The sequence below is a fragment of the Cervus canadensis genome, chromosome 2 (assembly GCF_019320065.1).
Source record: "Cervus canadensis isolate Bull #8, Minnesota chromosome 2, ASM1932006v1, whole genome shotgun sequence".
NCBI classification, from domain to species: Eukaryota; Metazoa; Chordata; class Mammalia; order Artiodactyla; family Cervidae; genus Cervus; species Cervus canadensis.
The window spans coordinates 66394297-66416383 of NC_057387.1; the positions used below are offsets into that span (position 1 = coordinate 66394297).

At 39.0% G+C, this 22087-nt stretch overlaps 1 protein-coding gene across 1 annotated transcript in view; it reads left to right on the forward strand.

Annotated features, from left to right (window-relative positions):
- ERICH3 (glutamate rich 3) overlaps positions 1-22087 on the forward strand; it is a 117706-nt gene that overhangs the window by 20805 nt on the left and 74814 nt on the right. The window contains exons 2-5 of the mRNA XM_043460959.1: positions 9254-9347; positions 11944-12069; positions 16325-16396; positions 18000-18128. Of these exons, the coding sequence (XP_043316894.1) occupies positions 9254-9347; positions 11944-12069; positions 16325-16396; positions 18000-18128 (421 nt within the window). The remainder of the gene's footprint in view (positions 1-9253; positions 9348-11943; positions 12070-16324; positions 16397-17999; positions 18129-22087) is intronic.

The following is a 22087-nucleotide window of genomic DNA, read 5'->3' on the forward strand; positions in this document are numbered from 1 at the left end:
CTCATCTGTGAACACTGCAAAAACTATCCTGCCAGCAGTCAGCATATTTGGGAGACTACCTTTGTTTTTACTAGTCACTCCACACTATTAATATTAAGGCCATAAATAAAATAACCTGATGGATCACATCTGGATGCCTAACTAGAATAAGCTGAGAGAAATTGTAAATCAATATTTAGCATAATTGCTGAAATATGGCAGATTTGGATGCAAATAAAAAAGAATGAAGAATGTAATACAAAATAATTTATATGATATTAGTCCAATCACCCTCTATAAAGGGGCAGGCAGCAGAAACTCACAGTTTAATTTTAGTTGGCAGAGTTTTCTTATAAAGGGTTGGAAAATAATTGACCCTTATGTCAATTGCTCTTCTGTACTGGTCTTTCTTCAAGTTTCCTCAAAAGGTTTTTTTCCCTTGCCTCCCTGGGAACTTTTCTTCTAATGTAACTTTGAAGCACACCACAAAGGCACTTATTTGACAAAACCAAAACAACAACACTAACACTGTCAGCTATGTGTGCTCATCCACACTGAGCATTCTGCATTAAAAGAAGTCCAAATATGTAAAACACACTCTTCAGTCTCTTTTGTTGTAGATTGTTTTCAATTCTTATCCTGAAGCAGAAGAAATGTTATGATTTTTCCACGCAATTTTTTTTAAAGGTTATACATTGAGGAATTGGACCAATATATTTGATTTCTATTAACTGATTTACCATTCATTCAGCCAGTTTTGGACGGGTATTTACAGTGGACCTGGCTCCCTACTACAACAGATGAGAAGTGTACAGGGAAGAATCTTGTAAGAATCTAAATGGAGTGATTAAACATGGATGAAAGAAATTCTGGTGGAAGGCAAGACAAAGACCCTAGGAAAGGGACAGGAACAATTTTGTGGGTACTCCTGCGACATTCTGCATTTTCTTTGTGAGGACTTGGATCTGAGTGTACTAATGAATCATGCCTACTTTTAGAAACTCAGTTTCCTGAATATAAAATGCAGGAGTTGACCAGACCTTTTCACATATGAATTTCTGTAATCCAGTGATGTAATATGCTGTACTAAGTCACTTCAATCATGTCTGACTCTTTGCAACCCTATGGACTATAGCCTGTCAGGCTCCTCTGTCCATGGGATTTTCCAGGCAAGAAATACTGGAGTGGGAAGCCATGTGCTCCTCCAGAGGATCTTCCTGACCCAGGGTTCAAGCCCGTGTCTGTTATGTCTTCTGCATTGGCAGGTGGGTTTTTTACCACTAGCACCACCTGGGAAGGGCTCCAGGTAAATCTGTTTCCAGACCCATAAGCATAGATCATCCACTTCAGGAAGCAGTCACAGCATTTTACTTCATGGTGACAATAATTGTAAAGGGAAGAAGATTGAATTCTTCAGGGCCAGACATCTTTAAAGGGGTAGAGTTATTATTTGACCTCAAGCCTTCTGGCTCAAAATCTTATCCTTTTTTTTTTTTTTTTTAACTCTCATTAAATTTACTTTGGGCAGGAAGTATTATAGATGTATTTGCCTTAAGTAATTGCAGGAAAATCATTGCACCTCTTAAGATTTAAGGTATCAAATCACCTATTTCTTAAATTTCCTACTCTTAAATAACAAACTTGCAGTTTTTAATGATAGAAAGCTTTCTCCAGTTATTAGTACTTCTTTCAAATATTTTATTTGGGGAAGTTGTTTCCATCTAGATATTATTAACTTCTTTGCTAAGACTCTTACTGAGATTCAAAATCTTTGATTTGGTTGACTGGCTTGAGTGTGATGAGCTTCTTCATGGATTGGGAGTTCAGTGGATTCTTGCAAATTTTTTTCTGATGGACAGAAAGAGAGACATTTGGATTGGTGCACTGTGCTCCATTCTTCATGAACTGTAACATGAAGGCAATCAAGCCATAATATCCTGTGGTTTGTTTAACTTGCTTTCCCAGTACAAGCACTTGGTATGTGAATTGAGGAAACATTTTATCTGGCTGAAAGCCTGCCTTGGCAGTGGAGATTTGATATAGGCCCCCCTTGGACGCCTTCAAACTCTAAAAATTGCAGATTTAGTGACCTCTGAAATGCAAAGCACCTCTTGATTAGGCTTCTCATCCTTAGTAATAAAACTGTGCTCATTCACCTAAGTCTCACTTGATTCTGTTGAGCATACAATGGTGTAATCAGTTTTTCCAGATTGGTAGATGAATCTTTCCATTTGTGGCAATGTAAAGAGACATCTTGCATAAAATTTCCTGATTGAAATACTGCTGAAACATGTCAGTGTATTTGTTGGAGTCCTTATGTTTTTTTTTTTCTGTTGTTGTTAGGGATAAGAGAAAGTTGAATAGGAATATGAGGCCATTTGGTCAAATATTAAATACAAAAGATGAATTTCTGGATTAAAAGTATATAAAACATATTTCTATATGTTGGCTTATATAATGAATCATTTTATTTATCCCATGTTATATGTCTTGCTACTTATTTTTAAATTTAGTCAGTGGTGTGCTGATAAACTGGCTTTTCAGAAAAGTTGACTTGTAGTGTTTGCCCATTTCTGTTGTATAAATACTCCTGACAATCTTGATTCCAGCTTATACATCATCCAGCCCAGCATTTTGCATGATGTACTCTGCATATAAATTAAATAAGCAGGGTGATAATATTGTTATACTCCTTTCCCAATTTTGAACCAGTTGTTTCATGTCCAGTTCTAACTGTTGCATCTTGGAACACATACAGGTTTCTCAAGAGACAGGTAAGATGATCTGATATTCCCATCTCTTTAAGAATTTTCCACAGTTTATTGTGATCCACACAGTCAGAGGCTTTAGCATAGTCAATGAAGCAGAAGTAGATGTTTTTCTGGAACTCCCATGCTTTCTCCATGATCCAGCAAATGTTGGCAATTTGATCTCTGGTTTCTCTGCCTCTTTGAAACCCAGCTTGTACATCTGGAAGTTCTTAGTTAATGTACTGGTGAAGCCTAGCTTGAAGGATATTGTGCATAACCTTGCTGTGTGTTAGATTTCCAGAACTTACTCACCTTATAATCAGAAATTTGTATCCTTTAATCAATCTCTTCCATTTCTCCCACCCCTGAGCCCCTGGCAGTCACCATTCTATTGTGTTTCTACGTTTGGAGTTTTTAGAGTCCATATGTAAGTGAGATCATACAGTGTTTCTTTTTCACATTCTGGCTTACTTCACTTGACTATCTTCAAGGTCCATTTGTGTCATAAATGACAGGATTTCCTCATTTTTTTATGGTTGAATAATATTCAAGTGTGTGTGTGTGTATAACATTTTCTTTATCCTGTTTTCTATTGATGGATACTTAAGTTGTTTCCATGTCTTGATTATTATGAATAATGCTCCAAATGAACATGGAGGTACAGATACCTTTTTGAGATAGTGATTTTATTTCCTTTATATATGTACCCAAGTATGGGATGCTGGATCATATGGGAGTTCTGTTTTATAATTTTTTGAGAAACCTCCATACTGTTTTCTACAATGGCCGCACCAATTTAAATTCCCACCAACAGTGCACACAGATTTCCTTTGCTCCACATCCTTGGCAAAACATGTTATCTCTTGTCTTTTTGATAATAATCATTTTAACAGGTGTCAGATAATATTTCAGTGTGTTTTTGATTTGCATTTCCCAGGTGGCTAATGATGCTGAGCACCTTTTCATGTTCCTGTTGACCATTTATAAGTCCTTGGAAAAGTATCTAGTCAGGTGTTTTTCCCATTTTCTAATCTGATTATCTGTGCTTTTGTTTTTTAGTTTGTTTGCTTTTGCTATTGAGTTATATGAATTCTTTATATAATTTTGTTAATAACTCCTTATCAGATATATATGGTGTGAAAATATTTTCTCCTGAAGGGGCTTTTAAAGGTGATTCTCATGAGGACTCAAAGAAAAAGGAGCAGGAGAGGAAGCATCCGTCTTCCTACTCAGCACATCACAGTACAGAACACTGGTAGAAATACAGATGGTAATGGCCATTCTGATGGAGTCTCAGACAGAAATGAGGAATATGTTATTGGAAACTGAAGGAAAGGTGATCCTTGTTATAAAGTAGTGAAGAACTTGACTGAATTGTGTGACTGTTTGAGTGTTTTGTGGAAGGCAGAATCATCAAGGCATTGGGGAGGTTAAGTCACATGCTCCCAGTTGTGGAGCCAGTAATGGTAAAACCAGATTGGACTGAAGCCGGAGCCTTTACCACTGCATCCCTCTCCCTCCCTACATCCTCCCTCTACAGAAGCAGACAGTGTGGGGACTGGCATGCTGGGAGTGGGTGTTGGGATTCAAGAGATTCCTCCATCAGTGTGGTCCAGGATACCTGACTCTCATTGTGTTTTCTTTGGACTGACTCACCTTAAGCAATAATCTTGTTTTGGAGCTTTTCCATTTTAGGAAGATGGAAGAGCTGTAACAGATACTGTCCACATTCCAGAGGCCTGGAAGCAGACAAGTGGGACCATGTATGTGAAAGTGTAATCTGCAGGATGGGACAGAGATTCCACACTCCTTCCCCAGCTGAGGGCATGGTGTCTGACATGGGACACTCAGTAACGATTTGTGAAAGAATTAACCCATGACACAGGAAGAAATCAAGCGTGCGTGCACACACACACACACACACACACACACACACCTATGTACATGCATAGCCCCCCATTGGAGCTCCATGAGTACATTGTCTGTGCCACCTCTGGGTCCCTGGGGCTATACAGAATGCCCTGAAAATAGTCAGTACTCAGTAAATGGTCTGTGATGCCTATTATGGTGCCTTTCCTTTTAGTCTGGGTTTCTGTGGGATAGACTCTCTAAGGGGCAGATGAAGGGATTGATAAGAGCTGACCTTTTTAGTTCAGAGCCCTGATTATATCATCTACATGGTGGGAGGCAGGAGTCAAGGGTTGAAAGGTCAAATGTTGAAAGGCTGCAGCTGGGAAGGCCGCACCCCCTGTGACTCAGCAGCTGCTCCTTAATACTCAGGCACCTCAGGAATGGGGAGGTGCAGACTGAAGGGGGGAAACAGGAACCATCGTAGAGTTGCTTTGTTTCCTGGGGGACAGCTTTCCCAGTGCATTGAGCCAGAAAGTGGGTCATTCCCCACCCAGTGTACTGGGGTTGGGTAAAGAGTCCTGTCTATCATGTAAAGAAGCCAAGTTGGTTCAGCCAGTTAGTTATGGGCCTTTGTGTAAACAGCATGTCGTGTGAGTGATGTGGTCACATTAGCCACTGTGACCAATACGGCTGTTGGTCTTATGGATAGGAGCAGGAGAGAATCACAAGGTTGATGTGGGTGACCAGGGAGTCCAGCTTGGATGGATGCCGACAGTAACTTACAAAAGAATGGAATGTTCAAGATGCAGCACAATCCCAACCCAGGCGAGGTGACCTCATCTGGTCCAGGGTTGTGCTGGGTGCAAGGAAACAATGTGTGTGTGTGTTGGGGGTGGGGGGAGAAACAGTGGCAGTGAGTGGAGAGAACAAAGGCAGAAAGATCAAAAGAGTTCTACTAAATCTAAGTGTGGCTGTAATTGTAAATCTTGTAATTGAATACATGCAAAAGGAAGCTGCAAATCATACCAAGACCTGTGAAGAGAAACAGAGTGGTAAGGATGAGACAGATCATGGCTGTGACTGAGCCGTGGGATTGCTACCCTTTCCCTGTGAAGGGGACTTGATGGTCACAATGAGGGTGACATTTATATGTTGACGGTGGAAATGTTTGCATTATTTGCTGTCTCTGTTCAGTCTGTTGTACAGAATACCATAAACTGGTATTATGACAGCATAAACCACAGAAATTTGTTTCTTGCAATTCTGGAGGTTGGTAAATTCAAGATCAAGGCACTAGCAGATTTAGTGTCTGGTGAAAACTCGCTTCCTGGTTCGTGGATGGCCATTTTGCTGTGTCCCCACATGGTGGAAGGGACACGGGAGCTCTCTGGGGTCTCTTTTATAGGGTGTTAATTTCATTCATAAGAGCTCCACCCTCATGACCTAGCCACCTCCCAAAGACCCCCCCCCCCAATACCATCACATGGGGGAATAAGGTTTCAATCTGTGATTTTTTTTTCTTTTTTTTCGGCAGCACCACTGGGCTTGTGGGATCCTAGATCCCTGACCAGGGATCAAACCAATGCTCCCTGCAAGTGGAATCTCAGAGTCCTAACCACTGGAAATGCCAGGGAATTCTTCAACCTATGAATTTTGGGGGAAAACCTACATTCAATCCATAACAACCATTTTACTAAATCTGTATATAATTTAGTATAGTTTCTTGTTAGCAAACAATTCATTTATCTAAAATTTCAGTTAAAAAAAATTAAGGCATTGTCTGAAAAAGAAATGACTCAGCCTGGGGGGACCCAGCTGGTTATTATTCATAGTCATGGAAAGAGATGCTTTACACATGGCATCCTAACCAGGGGCCCTCAATCTTTCCTAAACAGTAGAAGGTGAGAAACTGATGTGTGCAAAGATTTCAACTTGCCTAGATCTATCCCACTTCTCAGTAAGATTGGAGGGGCCTCACAGACACATACTCATTCAATAGGAGCCTGAGAGAGCAGAATTAGAATGAGATGGTGCCAAAGCTGACTAAGCTTTCTTATTAAGACCTTAATATTAAAATGTTTCAAAGTCTAAATGAAAAGAATAGGATATTTTACTGTCAATAGGGAAGTTGAGGTTCACATTATCTTAACATTTTGACCCTGCTACGTTTAATCAGGGTTTTAGCACTCACAGTTATTCCAAAACTATTGATTTTTTAAAATGTTAGCCTGAAAAACAGACAAAAGACTATATATGATATCAGTCTAATGATTTATCTTAAGAATCTGTGAACTGTGGAATCATGATTGTTAGGACTGAGAGACACCTGCTCACCTTTCTGAAATGAGTTGCTGAAAAGGTATTCTGAGATTCAGAAAGGGTAAGGGATACAATGTTGACCTTTCGGAGACAGGAAACCTTTGATGAACTATAGGACACCAAGACAGTTCATTTAAAAGATGGTTTCAAAGTGTTACCCAGGGCTGGTTTTGTGTGTGCATTACTGAAGCCCTCCGGTTGTCTTTTTACGTAAACTCAGTGAAATAATGGTTTTCGCAGTTGTTCATGCATCTGCAACTCTCGTGTGGCACCTTGGTTTCTGAGCTTTGTAAATGCTTTTCACTCTGTTTTGTGGACAAAATTAAACTTTCCATACTATTCAACAGCATGGAACTTTCCTGAGGTGGGCATTAAGGAGAAAAGAGACAGGAAAAGGTCACCAATACCATCTCCATGTAATCAAGGCAGTGCAAATAGCTAAATAAAATTGTTGCTAATGACATTTACTTCATTCTATAATATGCCTCCCTGCTCTGGTCTCAGAATAAGTTTGAGTTAAGGATCAGCTGTTCATTAAACATATAGATTATTAATCTTTGTGGCAGGTAATAGGGCATGCATTTTTCAGGGCAGCTTTATGTTAGGGCTGTGTTTGGGCTTATGTGTTTTCTTTTACTCCCTATGTCTCTGTCTCTCTGTGTCTCTCTATGTATATACATGCAGTCATATTTATGTATATGTATATATGCGTGTGTACATGCATGCATATCTGTACATGTATAGTGTACCTGCTTTTGTAAGATAACAGTTAATGAAGGATAGCTTAAAACTTAGAAAACATAGTTTCAAACTTTGATTTATACCCTTATTTTGACTATCTACCAAGGTGTAGCATATGACTAGGGAACCAGTATGTACTCTTTTAAGTGAAAAACCCTAAAAATCAACTGTAATTCTATGAATTTCTCTTTTTTTTTTTTGGTTCTGGATGTGGAATTAATGAAATTGTCTAACTATATATGTGGAAGTTAACACTTCTAAATTGCTGAACTTAAGCTAATTAGAAACTTATACCAATAAGAATGTGTCACAAACAAAATTGTATCTTCATGTGTTGAACACATCATTATTTAGATACATAATAAATAGCATCAGTAAGGATACCGAAAATAATGTGCCATCCTGGTCTTCAAGTCTAGCAGAGGTATTGAATGAGGTTATTGAAAGCATGTGACCACCTCATGGACCTGGTGGTAATCAGAGGCTGGACCTGGGTAATCAGAGGCTCTTCACCCCCCACCCCCCAGCCATGGAATGTATGCCCCAGACTTGAGAGAGCAATGTGTTGTTGAGACCATTGGGACCCTGTACATGACTGACCCCAGTTAAGGCCACTATATAAGCTTTTAAGATTCTGGTGGGTAGGTGTGGAGAGATACTCATTTTGCAACCACCCAAGACAAGCCTCTTAAGGAAGGTCTTAGTTGCCTGGTGGCATGTGGATCCATGTGGACCAGCGATCAGGCCCACTGGCAGGCAGATTCCTCACCACCGGACCACTGTGGAAGTTCTAAGAAGACTTTCTTGACAAGAGGAGTTGCTTATCTCCTTCTCTGTGTCCCCATGGTTTTTTGTATTTTTCTGTTATTGGATTTTTCACAACCAATTTAATAGCTCACATCTGATTTCCATACTTGTCTGTGGGATAAAATGGCATCAAACTGTCTCCCAGTTCTTATCATCAAACCTAGAAAACAGTAGGTGCTTGCTGTTGTTCAGTTGCTCAGTCGTGTCCGACTTTTTGTGATCCCATGGACTACAGCACACCAGGCTTCCCTGTGCATCGCCATCTCTCAGAGCTTGCTCAAACTCATGTCCACTGAGTTGGTGATGCCACCCAACCATCTCATCCTCTGTCGTCCCCTTCTCCTCCTGCCTTCAATCTTTCCCAGCATCAGGGTCTTTTCTAATGAGTTGGCTCTTTGCATCAGGTGGCCAAAGTATTGGAGCTTCAGTTTCAGCATCAGTCCTTCCAGTGAATATTCAGGACTCATTTCCTTTAGGATGGACTGGTTGGATCTCCTTGCTGTCCAAGGGACTCTCAAGAGTCTTCTCCAACTTGAGTGGGTTTTCATGTCCTCCTCCAGGGGATCTTCCCAATCTGAGAATTGAACCCAGGTCTTCCAAATTGCTGGCTGATTCTTTACCATCTGAGACACCAGGGAAGCCCCAGTAGGTGCTTAATAACCTGTTTATTAAACAGATACACAAATGACTGACTGGCTGGCTGGATGAGTGAAAGATAATGCACAGTTTGGGGATGAGAGTCAAGAATTCCTTGGTTATCAAGTAACACTTCATAAAACCTTAATGGTTTCATTTTTCTGTTCCAGATTACTTGCTGCGTATAATAGTCTCACGGATAAACACCTGGCTGGATATTTTAACAATACAAGGATAAGGCGGCATCTCTTAAGATCAGGGCTGGTAAGATTTGGTTTTGTTTCTACCTGCCCTTTTGTTTCATTAAGTCCAATATTTCCCTATCTTTTCTAGTTTCCTCTTTGAGCTTAACAATGACAACTTTTCCCTTCCCTCATTTTAGAACAATTACTTCCTTTCCAAAGCTCTGATTTATCTATTTGAGTCTGTGTTTCAAAAGATAAGAGGTCAGGATGGCTGCTAAGGCAACTTTTAAATTATTAAGGAAAATCCCTGTAAGTTTCCAACAACATATTTCATTTGTTTATTCATTTATTCAGCACATATTTATTGAACATATTGTATAAACCAGGAACTATTAGGTAGTTAGGATAGAGAAGTCTTTACTGTCTTCAGGAAAAAAATATTGTTTTTAATAATCACAGGATATGATGTGGAAGACCTGAGCAGTTTAAAATTTTCCTCTAAATTTTTAAAAACTCTTTCATTTCATGTGACAGTTTATTGATACATCAGTATCTTTCATTAGCTCCAAAACTATTCTTTCCAGAAAATTTCCACTTCTCTAAATGTCTATAATTTGAAAACCTTTAAAAAATACTATAGTTTTCCATTCAAAGTAAGGGGTGTGGTTATAGAAAGTGTGACTAACGATTTTAGCTGTTTACTTTCTTAAAACACAGTGAGTTTCCTTAACTCTTGTTGCCATGGTGTTGAAAGGATATGCATCCCATTTCTAATTGTTGTTTATGTGCTTGGCACTCTGTCTGGGTAGATTTCAGAGAGTTTGCTTCTTGTCTCCTGGGGCTTTGTTATCAGATAGACCTGGCTGAAACCTGGCTCTGCCATTTACAAGACAAAATCTTCAGCAAAACACTTAAGTTTCTCAGCTCCAAAGTGTTCAGTTGAAGAAAGATAATGAAGATAATGATACCCAGCACTCAGATTTGTGACAATCAATCAGAGATGTAGAAGAAATGGTTGTTGTAATTACTGTGGTTACTATTAACACTGCTTCTTTGGATAACAGTCCGTGAGCTTCCTATGAAATGGGAAAGACTTTGTATTTCTTATCAACATCATTAACAAGCACTTATTGAATATCAATTATATACATGGAAACTCAAACAGCAAAGACATAGCCCTTTCTCTAGAGCAGTCATGCAAATACAGTCCCTGAATCGGGAGTGTTCAGCAGCATCTGGGAACTTGTTAGAGCACCACTCCAGATCTGCTTCCCTGATGGCTCAGATGGTAAGGGATCCACCTGCTAATGCAGCGTATGCAGGTTTGATCAGGGAAGATCCCCTGGAGAAGGAAATGGCAACCCACTTCAGTATTCTTGCCTGGGAAATCCCATGGACAGAGGATGCTAGTGGGCCACAGTCCATGGGGTCACAAAGGGTCAGACACAACTTAGCAACAAAACAACAACACCCCAGATCTGTTAAGTCAGAAATTGGAGGAGGGCCCATCAGTCTTTCTCAGCTTGTCTTCCCCATGATTCTTCATCTCAAGTTTAAGAACTGCCCTATAGGAGTTTCCAGTCTAATGGGGGAGAAATAACAATGTTAATTGCTGAGGGAGGGGCAGTACAGGAAGTTCTCAACAATTTTTCCTGATTGGATAAACAGGACATGGTATCCCATGGACAACACATTTCAAGGTCTATAACTGATTTATTCACAATTCCAAGCACACTTTCTATAACCACACCCCTTTCTTCCATTAAAAAATACATTCATGAAAAAGATGATCAATAACCAATCACTTGTAGCACAATTCTAGTTGATCTCAATACTCCAATATGTTGCAACAACAGTGCTAAAAACCTAGTTATCAGTTAAGAAATATGTGGACTTGAATTAGATGTGAAGAGAAGAGCAGTGTTTAAATAAGGGAAAAGGAAGATGAACATTCTAGGAAGTTAAGATCCTCAGTTTAGGGAAGATATTAAAAATAGAACAAATACACCCATAGGACATAGGAAGGAATAAAAGAAAAGAAAAGCAAGTAAATAAAAATCAGAAACTATCGCTCCTGGAACTTGCAATGATGTCTCTTGAAACCCGCCTGGAATACTTTGTATCTGTAGTACTGTATAATCTGAAAATATCTGAATCATAGCAAATTGCATTACATTCTGGGCTAGAGAGTAGAAGAAGAAAAGCAGTGTGACAACAAAGTAATGAAACCAATTATTTTAAAAACAAATTGATGAGATCCTCTGTAGCTTACATGTCTTGCCCTTCAAAGCATTTCCTGTGAGATCATCAGCCTGTGATCACTGCTCCTATTCGTTGTTTCAAGGTAGCACCCCACCCCTTCTTCCCCAATGTGTTCAAAAACAGACATGAAAAGAACACCTGGGTTCTATCAAGGGAAAATTGTTACGCTAATGAAAACCTTGTTTTAAACATCAAGTGCACCACCTGTATGTGTTTTCCCAATGATGAGTTTATGAGACTGCCTTTTGCTTTTTTTCCCCTTATGAAACATTCATTAAAAGTGAAAGTTTATCAACCATAGTACCATACTCTGTAGGCTTTAAGGATGCTGCCTATTTCTCTTTCTGATTGACTGACTGTCCATCTCTTTTTCTGCTTTATGTTTCTATGTATGTTTTATTTATTCATGACAGATCACAAGAAATGGAAGAATACTTTCTGAAAAGGAATACAAACTAAATATCATGAAGAAGGATCACCAAAAATATATCCGGGAGTGCTTAGCCCAGGCTATTTTCCATAAGGTTCTTGATATGGAGGTACAAGTATTAACTATTTTCTTCACAACTGATACTGTCTAGTAAGAGAATTAATACTTCCTGTACCCAGAAGCACGGGGAAATTCTTCCTGTATTTTGTTAAAAATGAATGAAACAAGGTGACCTGAGAAATACTGTATATCTCTCTAGGTAGTGAGAGGAGGCAAGACACCAAAGTAAGCGTTCCTTCATTTCAGTTAGGGAAAAATATGGACATCATTGTATAATTTGTGATATTTAATTTAACAAATGTAGATTTTTAGTCCATAATGGCTACTTTAAAACATACCAGTCCTCACCATCTGTACCTCAATTTCTATTTGCTAAAAAAAAGTGACATCTGTTTAAATATCAGTAATTCCACTGCCATGAATTATTTCAGATTTGTTATTCTTTGAAGGCTCCAAAGCTCAGCCGTATGCTAAATTTCAAGGAACAGGCATTGGAACATCTGCTGTCCCTCCTACTTTAGGCTACATTGGTCAGCATAGATTCACAACCCAAGCATCAACAACTTTTTTCTCCAATCTGACATGGCATTTTTAGAAGGATATCTAGCTAACTTGATAAATCATTTTAGCCTTGCTCCATGGAACTTGTAGTTTCAAGCATCAACATCGTTTTAATGTCTGTGAAAAAGCATGTCACTTCTCTGCTTGACCAAGTAGCAGTAAATCAGAAAACTTGGCTCATGAAACCATCGACCTGTGGGTACACTTTACAATTATGAATAACTGTAAAATCAAGAGTAAACCAGACTAAGTGTGCAGTGAAGTGAAGTGGCTCAGTCGTGTCTGACTCTTTGCGACCCCATGGACTGTAGCCCGCCAGGCTCCTCCATCCATGGGATTTTCCAGGCAAGAGTACTGGAGTGGGTGTAGTGTCACTGAAAATATTTGTTAGTATGCTGCTACTAAAGTGAGCAAGTGTTATGCTCACATCAGATGTATATGATTTGTTCATTTAGGAATTCTTTTTGTGATTTATGGGCTTCCCTGGTGGCTCAGGCAGTAAAGAATCTGCCTGCAATGTAGGAGACCAGAGTTCAAACCCTGGGTCAGGAAGATCCCCTGGCAAAAGGAATGGATACCCACTCCAGTATTCTTGCCTAGAGAATTACATGGACAGAGGAGCCTGGCAGGCTACAGTCCATGGGGTTGCACAGAGTCAGACATGACTGAGCAACTAACACTTTGTGACTTATATCATGTGCATGAATTATATAGAATCATTGTTTAAGGCTCTCAAATTTCACTTACTTGTAAAAGTATTAGTTGGAATTCTACAACTAATGTTGAAAAAATAGTACAGTGTAAAATTAGCCTATACATAATTTCAAACTTAATCAATAGGGGCCAAGTTCTATATTAGTCTTGATCCTTGAACTTTGGTTTTCTAAAGTTTCACATAATGCACACATCATAACTATTAAATGTGCAATTATTAAAGTCTTTGTGTATTCTTAAAGTTTGAAATAAATAGTTCAGATAAATGTTAATGCATAATATATAATATAATTTTATATTACACACAATATATTGATATAATTTAAAATAAAATATTCAGTATTTCTAAATTGTCACCTTTGTCTCACATTTAGTTTATGCCAATACTGTTTACTAATGTTGTTTTAATATTCATATATTCATTCATGCAAGAAAAGTTAGTTGCAAGCTTACCATGTACCAGTATGGGGTTACGTGATATAGCTGCGAGATATAATTTTTAAAAAAATGCTGTAGAAAGTGATTACATGCTAGATGAGAGGAACAAAGAGACTGAGCCCAGAAAAGCAGGGAATGATGACTTGCCTCTCTGAGAGTAGGAAGAAGCTGAACAGAGGTCCTGCCAGCTGAACTGAACCTGGAAGACTGAATGCAGCTTGACATGAAAAGATCTAAGCAAAGCAGGTGTGAAGTTGCAGAGGTGTGAGGGGACATTGTGGGTGGAAAGGAAAGCTCACTGAGGCCAGACTGCACAGTGAGTTGGCTGAAAGAGTGGCAGCAAGTGACACTCTCTTGTAAGTTGGAGCCCTATTTCTTGAGGCCTTCAATTCTCAGCGAGGTTAGGTGTGTAGGTGATGAGGCGATGAAACATTTTTCAGCAGGGGAGTGAAATTAATGAGCAGAGCTGTTTTAGAAAGATGATGTTGCTAAAAATGTGGAAGATGGATTAATGAGCTGGAAAAGATTGGAGGTGGGAGGTCAATTAGGAAGCTGTTGCCAGAGGGTGTGGGCTCCCAGCAGTAGTGGAAGTGCTGGGGCGAAGCAGCTGTCCATGGGGATCTGGAAGAGGGGGAGAGAACAGAGAGACCGACTCTGCCTGGACCAGGAGAGGGAGGGAGGCATCTGGCTACTCTGAGTTTCTAGCGTGGTGGTGTGTGCATTGCAGGAAATCGGGAACAACACATGGCCTAGATAAGAACCTCCAACTGGTGGGAAAACCTGATAGAGTGGTGACCTGGAGGCCAGCAGGGTCTCACAAGCTACAGAATGGTTCCGTAAGATGACTACTGAGGAGAATAGGAAATTCTGTTTGGCCTCAAGGGCAAAGACATTGGTAGCCTTGGTGAAAGTGGTTTCAGAGATGGTAGAAAGGAATGGGGCTTCCCGGGTGGCTCAGCAAGTGAAGAATCCTCTTGCAATGCAGGAGACACTGGCTTGATCCCTGGGTCTGGAAGATCTGGAGGAAGGCGTGGCAACCCACTCCAGTATTCTTGCCTGGAGACCCCCATGGACAGAGGAGTCTTATGGGCTACAGTCCACAGCGTTGCAAAGAGTCAGACACCACCGAAGCGACTGAGCACTCAGACAGGCACAGAGAGGCGTGAGGGTGGGAGAGGGGGACTGCAGTGAGGTGAGAATACACGGGAGGTGGGAAATGGTTGATAGTGAATCTAATGAAGTTTGGTGATAAGTGGGTGTGATAACAGGAAAGAAAGACAGAAGAAAGGCTTTGAGAAGAGGATTGATGATACTTATAGAGGGAATGATTGAGTCTACAGGGTCTTAAAGGCAGCAGGAGGGGATCAAGAAGAGTTAAAAAACAGTTTTTAAAAGCGACAGTATATCAAACACTCTCAAAGGTGTCTGAATGATTTCAAAATGAATTATAAGCAGATTATTTTTACATGAAATTTATTTTTAAGTTATATAACTAATATACTACCAAAACTTTGGAAAACATAAGAAAGCATTAAGAAAAGAACATAACTGTATATAATTTCTCCTCTCAGAGATAACTGCTGTTAACATAATCACATTTCCTTTTTGCCTTTTGTCTATTCATATATAGACATTAATAAACCCATATCATGGTGTGAGAGAAACATGATTTCTCCAAAAAAATAAAAAGACAAGCCAGAAAGTTAATGTCAGAAAGAAAGTGAAAGTCGCTCAGTCCTACTGACTCTTTGCAACCCCATGGACTATACAGTCCATGGAATTCTCCAGGCCAGAATACTGGAGTGGGTAGCCTTTCCCTTCTCCAGGGGATTGAACCCAGGCCTCCAGCATTGCAGGCAGATTCTTTACCAGCTGAGCCATCAGGGAAGCCCAAGACTAGGATTCAAATTACAGTTCCACCACTGACTAAATGTGTGACCTGGGGTAAGTTCATGGTCCTCTGCCTCAGTTCCTTCATTTGTAGAACTAGACTGCTTAGCAACTGGGATTGTTCAAGAAGAGATGATATTCACGAAGCACTCTCTCAGCACTGAGACAGGCACACGATGTGAGCTCAAGCAACAAAATCACATTTCCGTGCATTTCAGCATTCTACTTTTATCAGCGTTACATGCATTTTCCATTTTTAAAACCAAATCTTTCAGAACCTTATTTAAAAAATTACATTCTGCCCCATTTATGTGGATGTGCCCCAAACTTAAACCATTCTCTTTAAAGTTTATAATGCTTCTGAATTTTTGCTTTGAAGGAAAAAGAAAACTTTCAGACAGCATCTTTGTGCATAAAACATTTTTTTTTATTATTTAGATTTTCCCCTAGGTTTAAAAGTGAAATTTATGGGTTATCAAGTAGAAGCACTTTTAACTGCCTAATGTATGTTAGGAATTGGCTTTCCAAAGAGTTGTACCAATTTATATTCCCACTTGCACACTTATGCACATGATTCTTCTCCATCTCAGTGACAAGAGGGGTAATTGAGAATACCGTTAGCTAGTGGGGTTATTTTCCTCTCAAAAATTCTTTACTATAATTGATATGATGCTTTCCTTCACTTTTTCATCTTTGCTTAGCGTTACCATCAGCTTGAAATTAAAAAGAAACTGGAGACCTTAGCTAGGAAGGAGCGAATTCAGAGATTTAAGGTAAGGAGTTCCATAACTATTTTACTTCATAATATTATTTCTTGATTTTGAAGGTCAGTGGTACTATTATTGAAGCTCTTTGGGATCACTTTATTTTGGGATAACTCATAACTGACATCAAATGGTTCCACCATACTTGAATCTTGGCCACTGTTATTCTGGAAGATCATGACAAAATAGGAGTTACTGTACAAGAGAAACTGTATAAGGCACAATTAATTCAAAGAAAAACTTGAAAATGTCCTCAAGTTTGAAATTTTGCTTTTGTATTTTCTTGATTGATTTTTCATAGAGGCCAAAAGATTTGTTTGTCGGAAGAAGGTAAAAATAGATGGTGATGTTCTCAATGTGATGGAAAATGGAGCATTTTAAGAATTATCCAATGGTACTTTTACATGTGAATGTGACCTTTGAAAATATATGGTAGGAAAGATCTATATTAGCAAACAAAAGCGTAAGATTTAGAGGTTTTGTGAAGTCATTTAAAAATTTCTGTTTTCTACTTTTGCATTTGATATTTCTTCTTTGTAGTCAACTTAGGAGACGTATAAATTTAAATCAAGAGATGAGAGATTCAATTAGACATGTTTGAAAGGTTTCCATTTAGGTTGGCAGTTTTACTCAATTTGTTGAGTCATTCAAACCCACATGTTGTTCTTCATTTTCAGTGTAGTACTACAAATGTGGGACTTAAGACACATTTCACAAACTGATGAATATTCGTGAAGCTTCTGTGGAATAACTTGCAGTAGGAAACAGTAATTTTCCCTCTTGCCTGATAGACTCAAATCTGTCTATTTTATCTTGGTCAAAACATACTCCTGTTATAAAAGTGATGTTGAATAACAGACAATAAGTCAGTTTCTCTGGATCAGAAAAGTTGGTGTGGAAAGATTTGTGGTTAAGTCAACTTTGCCAATACTGTCCTCTGTCAAGGAAGGATAGATTCTATAATTTATCTGCTCAAGTGTTGATGGAGAAAATGGTTACTGGAAATGGTTTCTGAAACAGTGTTGTATTCACTCTTGCCTGTATTGCCAGACACACTAACCAGGTACATAGGCATGTTGCAACATTGGCAGAAATTCCTGACAGACACTTCATTTCCTTCTTGTACGATTTTTATTCATCACAATTTTCACCTGTAGCTGCACTTGGCAACGGACTTATGTTTTAGGCCCCCCTTATGTCATATATAACCTTTTTGCTTATGGCATTGTTTAATTTTTTTAAGACAGAAATGTAATACTTTCTGGTAGTCTCTACTCATCAGAGTAGTGAGGAGCATTGTGCTTCTTTAGTGATCTGCTTCAAGCAAATTAATAAACACCATGCTGAAACTAAGGATACATTGCATCATCACCATGAGCACAGCTATTCCTTTAGGTAAAGCATACTCAATTTCTTGCCTTTCACCACCATACCCAACTCTCTAGTACAGATGTGGAAACATCTCATTATTAGGATGGTCCTCGGATGGAGTACTTTTGAAAAGAATGAGAAAGAACTTCTCTAGTCATATAACACTTCTTCTCGGGCAGGTATTAATGTAACCTAGATGACTAATTATGCATTGATTTGCTAAATCACTTTCTTATTCTAGGGAGAGCACACAAGATGGACTATAGAAAATAACATACCCCTCCTGTCTCCCCGCCCCCCCGTTGGCCCCAAGACTAACCGTGGCCATAGTGTTCTGGTTGATGAACGGCATTCCAGTCCAGTAACACCGGTGAGTCACATTAATCATGCTCACTTGCACCATGCCAATAGTTAATTCATGATTTCTTATAACTCTCAGAAAGAATGCTCTCTGGGTATGTGGTTGTATCATCCTTATAGTCTTATATCCATTCAACTCTGTGCCGACTGAATGTCCCACCTTCATTCAATGTCACCACTGTCAAATCCGTTTTGTTACTACTATATTAGTTTTCGTGAAGTGCAGATTATTTGTTACTTACATGCCCAAGTATCTTCACTGGCTCTGTGTCACCTATAGAGAAATCCAGACTCTTGCAACTGACATTTAAGACCCCAAACCACATGACATCAATTTAGCTGTCTTAGTATTTTTCCTCACCGTTACCCTTTAGCACCTTATGTGTGAGTGTGCCAAGTCAGTTCAGTTGTGTCTGACTCTTTGTGACCCTATGGACCGTAGTGCGTCACAATTGAACCGTTGGTTGTTCCATACATGTTCTATATTTTCTGACTTCTGGATTTTGTTCTTGCTGTTCTCTCTACTCTTACCTTATCTGTAGAGGTTTTTTATGTACACAAATTCAATATACTACAGAACACGAACCAGATACTACATCTGAGCTTCTTTTATCAGAAGTATATGTATATAGTCTAAAAGATAAATAATTAAATGCACAAAAATTCTATTTAAAGAAGTCACACACCCCTACATTTCATTCCAGTTCAATTCATTTACAACCTAGGGGTGGTATTTGCTGGAAGGAATAGGTGTAGCCTGAAACAATACAAATACAGGAAGAGATTTGCAAAATATTTGCTGGCAGTTGATGGTTTCAGCTTTCAACAAATAGCTTTGATGACATCTTTATTCTTGCTTTTTGTGGCCTAATATATTTCCTTGTTAGCATGAACATTTTTTGGGTTGCACAGTATTTATAGAGGTATTGCAGTGCTTTCACAGATTATTGAAGTAGGTTCATCACATATAGTGTTAAGCTTTGACATTTTCCAAACGTAAATATGTTTTGACATTTACCGATGAACAGCTCAAGTTATAAAAAGCAACTGTCTTTCCTTTGTTGTTACTGTATTTCCAGGCTTCATTTAAATGTATATGTACACAAATATTCTTTCACTGGGTAGCAGATTCACTAGAATCTCAAAAGTTTATCCTGGGTGAAACAAAAGAAATAATCAAGTTCCGTTTTCTATCTTCCCACCTGTTTTAGGGAGAAAAAGCCCTTGAAAGGCTTTCTTTTCAATTTTCCAGCTGAACAGCCTCAATAAGTAGTTTATGATACATCCAGGAGATCTTAATGTGGCAGGAGTGAGAAAGTAATTTAAAAATTACAGGAAACACTGACACCAGCACTTTAGCAGCCTTTCTATCTGGTGAGCCAGGATCCCTCACTTGATTGCCCCCTGCGGTGCTTCTGCCCTGGAAGGGATACCTATTGTGATCTTGGAATTGTACTTCACATTTTACAGAAATTCAAGTCCTTCTTTTTTGTTTTCCTAACTTGCTTACATATCCTCTAAACTTGAATCCTGACATCTAGGTGCCATTGGGATGAAGATAATCCTTTGGGGATACTGCCATCCATTTTTCTCTTTTAACTTTCTTGAGTGAATAAGGAAAGCATACAGGGAATATTTACTGCACTTGATCACTAATTGCACCTGGACTTTCAAAATAGCATGTAGCTTTTAGCTGCTCCATGCCATTAAAACTGTGGAGAGTCATTCAAGTAATTTTGTACATGCTTGGAAAATTCACCCCCAGAGATCTTCTTAGAAGAATTAGAAATGCTCAGCTATGCTGAGTAATCACCAGGTAGTCAATTTCAATTCACATTCTGGTACAGTTTTGAAAATGTTAAGCTACAGTGCCATATTTATTCCCAGAAAATACATTATGAACAGTTTAAAGTGTAGCACATTTAAGGTGGCTTCTGATGTGAACTACAACAGTTTGTAGCTCACAGCTGTTAGTTGAATGGTACAGATTTGTTTTTTAGAGATACATGTAATCAGTTAAACACTTGACTGCCACGTTCATCTAACTGAATGCAAATGTGGGGAAGTAACATTTAGAGCACAACGGCAAATAAATCATGTTTTAGTATATAGTAACCTGCTTTCCAAATCCTGCGTTCAGTGTTTTTGTATTCGGTTGGATTTTTAGACAGGAGTGAGTCTTAAGGCGTATTTCTTTCACAGAGATCAAAAGAATTCTTTTGGATAATCTGATTCCCTTTTTCAGAAAACATCTAGTTTGATTTCTCTTTGTGTGGGTTTTGCACCTTGCACCTTTTGGCTCATAGAGGCTTATGTCCTATTTCTTTAAACTAAATGTTGTTCTAGTCAATCCACTTGGTTTCCTGTCTAGGTTTGTGTGCAGAGACCAAAATAACAACTTTAATGTGAGGATGTGCTCCCCACCTTAAGTTTCAGGTCCTGTGCCATCTCTACTTTCTCAGTCATAAAAAGCTCAGACTCCTTTTGTGTCACTAATCTGCCATATTTAGTGTGTTGTCTTCATCCACTCAAGCCACGATGGCATATTTTTGTTGTTCAGTTGCTCAGTCATGTCCAACCCTTTGTGACCCCATGGACTGCAGCACACCAGGCATCCCTGTATATTACCATGTGGATATTTCAGCCCGAGAGAAGGGAATAAAGGGAAAGTGAAGACATTTTTTTTTTCTTTCTAAGAACATGATCTGGAAGTTTCACATATCACTTCTGCTCAATCTTATTGGCCAAAACTGAGGCATACGTCTATATGGAATTGGAAGAGATGCTGGGAAATATAGTTCTTATTTGTTATAGCCATCTTCCCTAATGGGCTTCCTTGGTAGCTCAGCTGGTAAAGAATCTGCCTGAAATTCAGGAGACCCCAGTTTGATTCCTAGGTTGGGAAGATCCCCTGGAGAAGGATTAGGCTACCCACTCCAGTATTCTTGGGCTTCTCTGGTGGCTCAGTCAGTAAAGAATTTGCTTGCAATGTGGGAGACCTGGGATTGATCCCTGGGCTGGGAAAATCCCCTGGAGGAGGGCATGGCAACCCATTCCAGTGTTCTTACCTGGAGAATCCCCATGGATAGCTGAGCCTAGCAGGTTGCAGTCCATGGGGTAGCAAAGAGTTGGACATGACTGAATGACTAAGCACAGCACACATGTTCCCTAATAAATGTTATATTACATGAAGAAAGGAAAGCAGATCTTGGGATATATTACTTTTGCTCTCCTTCCCATGTTTGGTTCACAACTGATTCTTCTTACTTGGATGTCCAAATTTACCATCCTTCTTTTCTATTTAACACTATCCTTTATTGCTCATTCATTTGGATAAAATGTAACTACTTCTGTGAAATTTTCACTTTTAATACTTGTCTCATTGGCTTATTCCAAATAACTTTTAGTTCTAAGTTTGTTAGTTCGCAGGCATTTTGTTATTATTATCTCTTTGGCAGTATTTGTGTGGTTCATTTGACACTAATTGTCTTGTGTTACCATTAGATGTTACAAATTACTGTTTCATCTCCTTGCAGTGACTAGAGTTGGAATTCAGTAAGTGCTGGCTTAACAAAAGAGCTTTGGCAACATATGACATGCTTGTCAAGATGGTACTAAGATTCAATTTTTGGTGGTGAGAGCAGTCCTATCACCATTTTTTATGTATTTGTACAACACTTTTCCAGAGTTGACTATTTGTGGTCACTATTCTTTAGAGTCAATGTAATAAACCTTTTTTATGAATCATTTACATACCATCTTTCTCACACCCTCTTACCCACATTTGCATGTATTATTCTTAACAGGTTTACCACTATTTTATTGTAATAGAACAACTGGGCTGAACATTTTGTTTTTTCCATTTTTGAAGCATTGCTGATCTTTATGCTAAGGTTACAGTGTTCTGTCAGTGCTCCCAGAGGCACATCTAATGCTCTGAACTGGCACTTGTGGTGCTCTCTGCAGTAC